Source organism: Protomyctophum bolini (genome assembly GCF_963924005.1).
Source record: "Protomyctophum bolini genome assembly, chromosome: 7".
NCBI lineage: Eukaryota > Metazoa > Chordata > Actinopteri > Myctophiformes > Myctophidae > Protomyctophum > Protomyctophum bolini.
Window position 1 is genome coordinate 8,911,671 of NC_137868.1, and position 10,851 is coordinate 8,922,521.

Below are 10,851 nucleotides of genomic sequence, written 5' to 3' on the forward strand. Positions count from 1 at the left end.
ACATTATATAGCTACTGTATGTCATTTTGGCCATGAAATGTATTCCATCAAGTCAGTTCAGATTGCTGATATGGCACTGCCACAGTATATATTTTAATAGAACTATCAATTACAGTAAGAATGTACTGTGTGCGCGTGTGTGTGTATGTATGTGTGTATGTGTGTGTGTGTGTGTGTGTGTGTGTGTGTGTGTGTGTGTGTCTGCAGTGTTGGGTCAGCAGTGTCAGCTACATGTAGCTTAATTTGCCAAACACTGGTTTTAATTATTTTTCCCAGTAAGAATTGAGGCTCGAATACCTGCACATATAGTGGAGTATTGAAGTGAATTAATAGGCCTATTAGCTATATGGCATGGGCGTGTGCGTGTGCGTGTGTGCGTGTGTGTGCGTGCGTGCGTGCGTGCGTGTGTGTGTGTGTGACAGTCATTTATGACGTTCAACAATATACACATTTACTTTAATCATGATGTTCAACAATATACATGCATTTATGGTATTTATTTATGAGGATTCTCAGTCTCACTGAAGGTACACATTCTGCTGTGACATGAATCTAAAATGTTCTATGCAGATGCTGTTATTGGGAAGCTGCCTTGATTGAAGCCGGTGTGGTGGGTTGTGGTGCCTGAAGAGCTGCATTATGGGGAGCAGCTTGGGTGGATTGCTAGTACATTGTGATTCGCTGTTTACCTAACCATGGGGTGGAGTCAGTAGTCTATATAAAGGGGAAATGGTTCAGTTGAGAGTAGGCTGCCATGGGGAGATGTTGACACCTGTGACTCTCTGTTTAAGTTATGTTTGTTTGAGTTGCCTTTTCTTTAGTTGTCCACTTTTTTCAATTATGTTATCCAGGCCTGGAACACATACAAAACTTGAATATTTCACCTATAAGCCTGTGTGTGTGTGTCTGCATGCGTGGCTGTGTTGTTTGGTTAGGGTCAGATCGCCTCACTGCCCCTAAGAGATTAATGTACGTGTTACAGCCCCCCCCATTCGTGTATACTAGTGATGGGGAGACTGCTGAAGCAAGGAATGTGTCCTTCAGATTGATGTCCTCAATATTGTCATAGCTCAACTCTGGCCCAGGCTGTGTGTGATTCATTATAGAGGCTTTAGATGATGTCGTTTTCATCGCAGCTCCCAATGATACACGATCAGCCACGGGTGGACAGCAATGGAAGCAGAAAAAGCTCATCTAATGCAGGGGTTCTCAACCCGTGGGGGGTCGCCAAATTATTTTGGGGGGTCCATTTGGCTGGAAAATGGAAATGAAGAGTTTACATAGTACACAGTAGCCTACATGCATACACCTAATGATTATATCTGGTTTCAGTATTTATTTGTCTCTATTATTAAGGTTATTGTAGCAGTCAATTTATAATGGGGGTCGGGAGGTGGCGGGGGTCATTGCCAAAGCATTTCCGGCCAAAAACGTTGAGAACCCCTGATCCAATGCTCTATCTACACTACAGTATAGGAGCATACTGTAGAAGATTTGCAAGCTCACAATGCATCAGGGATGCGTCACATTCTGAGCTTGATCTATTTTTGTTGGCGCGCTACACTGCCATACGACGGAGCATTCATTAATTAGGCATAACATGGGCCAACTATATTGACAGAGCTGCACAATTAGTTGTTCCACATTGTAGTTTATTATAGACAAATCACAATACAAAATACAAAACGTATCCATCAAACAGCAAGAACAACATTGTGGTCGAGCAGAATTAATTAATTCTGCCTTAAATAGAGAAAGGGAAAACGACTTTCACAAAAATGGTAAATGGACTGCATGTATATAATTCTTTTCTCCGAAGCGCTTTATTTACACATTGACCGAATCACACACCGATGGCGGAGGAAACCACGCTGCATGGCTCCAACCTGCTCACCTGGAGCAGTTAGGGGTTCAGTGTCTTGCTCAAGGACACTTTGATACATATAGCCAGGAAGAGTCGGGAATCGAACATGGAACCTCCGTTTTTCATGATGGCCGCTCGACCTCCTGAGCCACTGCCGTCCCTTTATCTAATCCGCGACATTATAAAAAAAATATGCTTTAGATTAAGTCATTTGTAAATGTCACAATAGCTTTTGGTCATGCTGCAAACTGGCTACGGGCTGGAGAGAAAAACATCCTGTTTCTTAGTTTCTTCCCCTAAAAGGAAAACATTTTACTGTCTAGACTCTAGCCTATAGTGGAAAATGAGAACAAAAGGAAGAAAATCAACAAAACACTTCCGAGAACACATCTGAGAGGGATTTGATACTACAAAGTAACAATTCTATTACCTTGAGGAGCATAATGGCTTACAAGGTGAAATGGTAGAAAAATACATAACAACCCACTGGCACACAACACTTTAACACTTGAAAACATCGATTTTACACTATCACTTTCAAGCAATTTTACAGCATATAGACAGGGAAATAATCTGTTTTCATTTTTCAGAATATTCCTACGTGACTTGTGTGATTTTGTGGGCTTGCTTTATTGCGACCAAAGGTCTCAGTTAACTATAGAATCGTGCATTTCCCGTCAGCGTGTTGGTTGGTCGGGGTGAGAGAGCACGTGACATCATCAGGGATGGAGCATGTGACATCATCAGGGATGGAGATCCCTCATGTCATCAATATTGGCCAGCAACTCTACATCTGAAACCCTTAGATCTCCATATATGGAGTTAACCTGTTCTGACATTCCATATTACAGTATGTTGATCCTTCCCCATCCATCCTTCCTCCTCAATGTCTCCCTTTTGACTGATACCTGTCCATTTAAACTCTAGACGGGCCTGCCCTAAAGTTATTAGTGCAGCCCGGCCCGACAGCCGGCGAAAACTAGAGTTCTCAACAGGCTCGGAAATTAAGATCTTATCCCCCCATGCCAAAGTGCCAGCGCTCGCCCAGCAGTCTGCTGTCACCCAGGCAGATATGTTGATCTGACCCCCCTATTCCAAAGGGCCAGCACTCGCCCAGCAGTCTGCTGTCACCCAGGCAGATATCTGACCCCCCCCCCATTCCAAAGGGCCAGCACTCGCCCATCAGTCTGCTGTCACCCAGGCGGATGCATGCACGGGTTACGACTTCTTGCCCTCAGGAGTCTTTACTGGTTACATATATATACATATATACGTATTACGTACAGTATACTGTATTGTGTATGCATTATATAGTCCACCATTGCACTGTAGGTTTTGCTGCAATGATAGTATACCACAAAGAAGCCGTAATTGCACTCTGTGGTCTCAAACTTTATCAATGAATTACAGCCTTCTGCTATCATAACAGATCATTTTTTGCAAACAATCTAATGTTTGGATAACATGCAGGGCAGGCATCATTCCCTTGAATTAGCATACATTGGCTGCTGATCTTTACAGGCATTTCACACAGGCCATAGTAGTCGGATAAACATACATTTTATTATTTTGATGTTACTTCCACTGTAGGATTCATGTCCATGTGAAATACACTGAATATTGTATTAACTTTTCGGATTTCAAAGACCATTGCTGCTATCAGTGGTCATTTAGGCCTACTGTAAGTAACTCCTCTGGAGTGGAGAGACTACATTGAAGTGCCAAAGAAGTAAAATGCCAGAATCCTGAATACATTCAGGCCTGCCTTGACGTGCAAATGTAGCCATGGCTGAAGATCAGAAGCCCAATTCCAAAATATATATTATTATAAACTCTAAAGGTGCTCTAAAGGTGCTGGCAGCATTTTGCTGTGATGAAATCAAAGGTTTGAAATCAAAGGTGTAACTGATCTGTGGGAGAGATCATGGTAACAGCGGGAGGGTGTGATGATGGCAAGAATCAAACATGCAGCTTTCATACATAATGAATTCAAAGGTTGCCTGCCTGTCTTTTTCCCTGATTACTCAGGTTCAGGTGAAGTAAAATTGTTTTATGCAGCACTCCATGTTTTTGGATGCCATATTCAGCTTCTGTCTAATGCAGACAGGAAACCTTTCAAGCAACATAAAGAAACTCCTTGGAGACAATCGTTATGGAAATGTTTACAGTTGTCTGCTTAATACTTTGAATCCCTTCTCTAACTCTCCGTGGTGGGAGAGAACCTGACGTTCTGAAAATCTCTTTCAGTGTAAATGCATTCAATTCAAGCTGTCTCAGCTCGCCCTGATGGGGAGACATCCTTATTCTTGGTGTTCGGCAGGATGCTGCTGGGTAAGAACTGATCGGTTGGCGTGGACAGCTCATCCAACACCGTGGTAAAGTGGTCGGGGCTCTCCCCATTGGACGTGTCCTTAATGACACTGTAGGTGAGCGCTACGCTCGCTGGCTTCTCCAGCCGCTGAGGGCCACAGTGGCAGAGCTTCTTGAACGCGGCACGGAACTTCTGGGACATGGCGTTGTAGATGACAGGGTTTATGGCACTGTTCAGGTAGATGCAGAGGCGGCAGAACAGCAGGAACCAGGTGTCCAGGTAGGCCTTGCCCAAGAAGGAGTTCACCACCACCAAGGTCCGATAGGGCATCCAGAGCAGCGCGAAGAGGACCACTACCACAGCCAACATCTTTGTCACCTGAAACAATGCAAAGAAGGTAATATTTAGAAGCAGGAACCATAAAAAAAAGACAGTATCGGTATATGACTATTTTTGTCAATTGAGAAATCAATAAACATAGTTTTAAAAAACAGCAAAAGAAGTGGGAACCATGCATGCACACAGCACCTTCAAGCATCTCAATGTGTGATCTGTTGACTAATGACTATGCACACGTTGCTATTCTTTACACAATTCGATGTTGTTATTCTTGCTGCTCCAATATTGAGGAACCAAAACCAAAGAATCTTACACGAGTGTATACTCGTATATAAGATCTAACAGTAAAGAATCTTGATTCTTGAACAAGCCGATTCAGACATTCAAGTTGACAATGTTAGTCCCCCGAGTAAAAGCTGGTTATAATAATATTTGTGTTTCTCTCTCTGATCATGCACACTTTCTGTAATCACTGAGCTAGAAAATTCCATTATTTTGTGGAGTCAAATTAAATTAAATTTATAAGTTATTCAAAAGACAATTGGATGTCAAATGGATGTAAATAATTCAGCAGCCAAAGGCACATTTGGAGTATTTTTGTTTGTCCAAACAGTTCCTTGTGGAATTTATTTATTTATTCAAACAGGCTTCTATGCGCTGCAGGAAGAACTTCAATTGCTCATTTTATTTCAACTCTTGTATGACTGGACTGTTAATTAATTTTGGGACTGACAGAAGTAAATCTATATGCGCAACTCAACCTAGCTTGCATTTGTTAATTTGTTAATTGCAGACATAATTACCACATTGTTTTATACTTAATGTTTTAATGTTTTATAATGTTTTTAAACTAAAGAGTAATTATATCCTATCCACATTTATGTTGTGGGATCTGATCAGCTCTAGTGATGTGAGGCTAATTGGATTGGTTAAGGCCAGTGACAGCACCATCATTGACTACAATACCTCCCCAGTACATTTGGAGTACTGGCTTAAATGGTATAGATTTAGCATATTCCACAAATACCACAAGTTATCGCTGTCACTTGTCACACAATACAATGCGTATTGTCGTTTCACTCTGAGGATGTAATTAACCTTGCAGGTAAAAAGAAATTGTGCAGAAAGGCGTGTAATTGTGTTTTGTGTAGATGTGGTGTGTGTGTGTGTGTGTGTGTGTGTGTGTGTGTGTGTGTGTGTGTGTGTGTGTGCGTGCGTGCGTGCGTGCGTGTGTGTGTGTGTCACAACAAGTGCTTGTTTTGTATGTTTGTATACAAGACAAGGCTTTGATCCTTTCCTGTGGGAGGATGAGGAACAAGCCAAAGCCCAGTTTGATCCATGTGCACACAGGTTTGGGTTTAACTGATGGTGTACTGTCCAATCAGACCCCCTCTACTATAGCCTCCTTGGGCCACCACACCCCACACCACACCACAGGGATCTGATAAGCAAACACACAATTCAATTCAATTCAAACAACACACACACACACACACACACACACACACACACACACACACACACACACACACACACACACACACACACACACACACACACACACCTCAGTCTATCTGAATGTTTGGTTTGTGGAACAAACAACAACACTACCCTACCTCCTGGCCGACTCGTCTTATTGTGACAATAATTGTTCAACGTGTTCAAAATAATTGACAAGATCATGCTTGTAGGAAAGGTTTGGTCTGTGTTGTATATATAGGCAGATTAGGCATTAACCACTTTAACCCTGGCCTCTCTATTTGGGGCATGTCATTATGGGGGAAATGTTCCAAATGTTTCAAGAAATAGCCCATCTACAAGAGTCATGATGCGATACGTTGTGGGCTTGTAGTGGTTAACCATTTTGAACACTACATGGCAGCCCTATATTCTGGGGCAAACATTACGCAAAAATAGAGGATCTACATACAAGCTACGTGATATGATGTTACCCTGTAGAATGGCTATTTCCGGGGGGGAAGGAGGGAGGGCTATGATAGACCCCTCGGAGACTCAATGAAGTATATAGGGTTTAAGTGGTTAAATGGTTTGGAGAAGGAATTACTGCTGGGCTGCAGGGCAGTAATAGAAACACTGCATGCATTGCACACCCTCATAGCCCCCCATCCCCCTGTGCAACACTGTGTATAATCTACACAGTGTTGCACAGGGGGCAATTACTTGTTTCATTCGTCTTTTATGATTTGTCTATCTACACTGTAGAATGATAAACAAATCATAAAAGACGAATGAAACAAGTAATTGCCTCAAAAGCAGGGCATTTAACTTCCTAGTAAGATTTGTGAAAATGGAGTCTTCAATCAAAAAAGGACGGCTTTAACTGTCTCTAGAGGGGAGGGGGGGGGGTACGATGTTCTGTAATAGAATGCATAAAAGATATGGGAATTTAATAAAGTGATGTTGTACACCAGATGGCACTGGCTGATTAACTAATGACTTGTTTTAGTCTGGGATGCCACCCTTGTGGCATCCCAATCCTATACAGCAATACTCCAATTGAATTGCCACATTTAGCTTCTAACAAAAAGGAAAACCTCTGAGATAATGGATATGATTATCTTTTTTGCAGTTGTCTGCTTAAAGGAGTATTGGGTTATAATGTGCCATTACTTGTTTCATTCGTTTTTTATGATTTGTTTTGAAAATGTTATGGGTTTACATAGGGGTACGGTGCACATGAAAGCCTGCATAGAGTTACCGACCTCAGAAGTGTTTTAAAGTGAAATACCCCTTTAACAAAATGTTCCAATCTTGAGGCAACCTAATGAAGCATTTTCCTTAATATGTTCTCTCTATAAAGTGCATTAAATGTAATGTTGGAGGAAAACAATAATGTTGCCATGCCATGTAGCCTACACCAGATTGCTAATTGATTAACTAATGTGTATTGAATGGAATTTGCTATTACATGTTGTCTCAGAAGCTCTGGTACCCATTTATTTTTGAATGGGGGGAGGCGGGGGGTCACTTTCATGGCATTAAAAGGGAAGCATTAATTATGATTTGGTCAATCACTGCTAACCCGCCAACTGGAGAGTGTTGTGGTTAATGGTCGAGACACTTTTAAGGAGGAGAATGAGGACCACCTAGTGTTGCCAGACTGTGTTGCCTCTCGCAATTTTCAAATGCTTGCATCATACAAGAGAGCAACGGAAGCTGTATATCATCAGTAAGCGATAAAGCTGAAGTTCCAGACTCTAGCATTCAGAGAATGTGGAATAGTTGTCTGGCTACACAAGACTAGTGGAGAGAAAGAACATCCGCTCTGAGCTTTAAATAAAGTAAGTCTCGGAGCTCTAGAAACTAGTGTGCGAATGTTCTTTCTCTTCCTTGATGTTTGTTTGCCTTGATGCCCGACATCCAGCACCTGGCCTAAATATAGGCATTGAGATGTGCACACAATCTTCTCTGTACACAAGTCTAGGGAACACCTGCCCTTTCTTCCAGGCCAAGGCTTTATCCATTACAGATTCTAAAATGGTTAGTCCCAATACTTCATTCTGATTGGCTGGTTACCGTTGTAAATCTCACGATAATCCACACCTTCAATCACTTTATATCATTCCCAGCTGATCCCACAGCTCTGTAGCTGCACTGGGGAATAAGGGGAGCACTTGATTGCCTTACAAACCCTCGCCGTGCGGGCGTCTAAGCACGCTCATATGACTGTGAATGTGTGTCTCCGGGCGCTTTCTGTAAAGACATCAAGCGCCTCCTATTCTTGTCACAGAGACTGGCCGAGTAAAAACAAGGAAGTGTGGCTCCAGTGAGGCTCTCCAACGTTGAGGCGCTCGGCCCTAGTGGTAAGAGGAGGGACTGCAGGCGGACCCGTGGATTCATGACAGGGAAAACTGAAAGCCTGTGCAGCTGGGCTTTAACATTGAGCACTCGGTTGCACTTCCTCAAATGCGGAAGTAGAGGGTTCTTCCGGCTGCTTCAAAATGCCACTGAGCAACTTCCACTGACATGAATATACTCTATGGCCGCAAAGCATAAGAGTTATAAAGGATAGAGGAAGGACCGCAAGAACAGCAATAAGCCACGTGAGGTTGCCTGCGCTCGTGTCTCACCTGCACGCCTCTCAGCCATTATAAAATACACGATAACCTCACACCTCTTGTGGCTTATTGCTTTAATCTTTGATGTATTTACAGACCCTGGGCAACCAGTGACCTCCAGGAAAGTCTGGATGGCAACCGAGGAAGGTCGTGATGCTAGAGAGACAGCTGACCTCCAGGAAAGACTGGCAGGGTAACAGGGGCCAGCAACCCCTGTTGTAGCACTCACAAGAGGGCACCAAGCAAGCTACAGAATGTACAAATGAGCATTACCCTCAGTCTCCCGAGAGGAGGGGAGGAAGAGAGACTCGCTATAGGACAGATTCAACCAACGGCAAAGGACAGTGACACAGACGCAGAGAAGGCTCAAACAGACCACCTTGACAGCTTTAAGGCAGGCCAAGTGTGGACAAGGTCAGACGCATGGACACCACACAGCCTTATAGTCTGGTGATAACGTATAGGAGGACCCTAGGCAGGAAACAAACCATAGTGCTATAGAGAACTCTCAGTGTCTGCAATCCCCCAAGACCACACAAGGCAAGAAGACATTAGCTGGAAGCCGGGATGAGAGGTGATTTGGTGGCCTTTGCACATGCATCACTGCTGAGTCTGTCCCGCCAACTGGAGAGTGTTGTGGTTAAGGGTCGAAACACTTTAAGAAGGTTGTATTTACAAACGTGTGTGTGTGTGTGTGTGTGTGTGTGTGTGTGTGTGTGTGCCCTATACTGTGTGCAGCTGCATGCATTTATAAATAATCTCTATAGCCCCCCACACACACACACACACACACACACACACACACACACACACACACACACACACACACACACTTGAATCTCAATTCGCACGCACGCACGCGCACACACACACACACACACACACACACACACACACCCACACACACACACACACACACACACACACACACACACACACACACACACACACACAATTCAATTCAATTTAAATTCACACAGACACACACACACACACACACACATCACACACACCGTCTGAGGCTGTCTGTCTCCCTCGCTCACTCTTATCTGCTCTCCTCTAACGGATGCATACATACACACTCATGCGCACAGTTACGCACAGAGCGCGCGAGAGAGAGTGTGTGTGTGTGTGTGTGTGTGTGTGTGTGTGTGTGTGTGCGTGCGCGCGTGTCATCAATCAATCATATCGCAATATGACAGAAGAAACCCACCTGTCGACGCGAGGCAGCGGTTGCGCTGCTAGATGAACATGTGCCAATCATCCTGCTGCCTTGGCACGTGTCCTTTTTCCACTTCTTGGTGTTTCCCTTTCCCTTGGCGTCTGACGGCAGTGGGTTTAGGAAAAGTATTCTGGCAATAAGTCCATACAGAATCGTGGCCAGCATGAGGGGCAGCACGTAAAAGACGGCGAAATCCGTGAAATAAATGGGCAAGTAATTGTTCCTGGATATCTTGTACGCGCAGTCGTTCAAGACGACATTGTCATAGACTAACTTTTTCGTGTCCGCGAGGAACAGCCACATGACACAGTAGATTGACGTGAGGGTCCACACCGCGGCGATAATCCGCTTCGCCCGGGACAGGGTGCACAGAAACTGCGCTCTGATCGGGTGGCAGATCGCTATGTAGCGCTCGATGGTGAACGCGGTGATGGAGCACGAGGACGCGTTGATGCCCAGGTACTGGAAATAGGTGATGCCGAGGCATCCGAAGTAGCCGTACAGCCACTGTCCGTACAGCGCCTCGGTGATGTTGGGCAGCCCCGCCGCCGTTAACACCATGAGGTCAGCCACGGCCAGGCTCACCAGGTAACAGTTGGTGGGGGTCCGCATGTGCTTGGTGGTGAGAACCACCAGTATCACCATGACGTTCCCCACTATTCCCATTCCACATATTAGAGACACGAGAAAGATGCTGACCACTTTGTATTCGACCGTGTAGTCGGTCCAAATTCCAAGGGTTTGGTTGTCTCCTCCAACCAACGTGTCGTTCTCCGCAGTGATGTTGTCCATGGTAATGTTTTCCATGATGAGTGGTTTTCTATTTCATCATATGGCATTGCACAAAAATCGCGACAATGCATCGAAAACGCCTGGTCGAGTGTCAGAAGCCCAAGAGAAATAAAATTCAAAAAACTTCATTTCAATTATTGACGGCAAAAATAATTAGTCTAAAGACCTTTCTCTGTATTTAGGCTATGAACAACCATCTTAACGGAGAAGTTATCGTAGCCAATTCCATGTAGGAAGGGCGTAT

General features: G+C 44.1%; 1 protein-coding gene across 1 annotated transcript; it reads right to left on the reverse strand.

The window, feature by feature from the left end:
* Positions 1-4,127: 4,127 nt before the first annotated feature.
* On the reverse strand, positions 4,128-10,622 carry trhra (thyrotropin-releasing hormone receptor a; the record flags this gene model as incomplete). Its single annotated transcript, XM_080767342.1, has 2 exons — positions 4,128-4,553; positions 9,807-10,622. 2 exons carry the CDS (start codon positions 10,620-10,622, stop codon positions 4,128-4,130), a joined length of 1,242 nt encoding a protein of 413 aa, XP_080623468.1.
* Between the last annotated feature and the right edge of the window lie 229 nt (positions 10,623-10,851).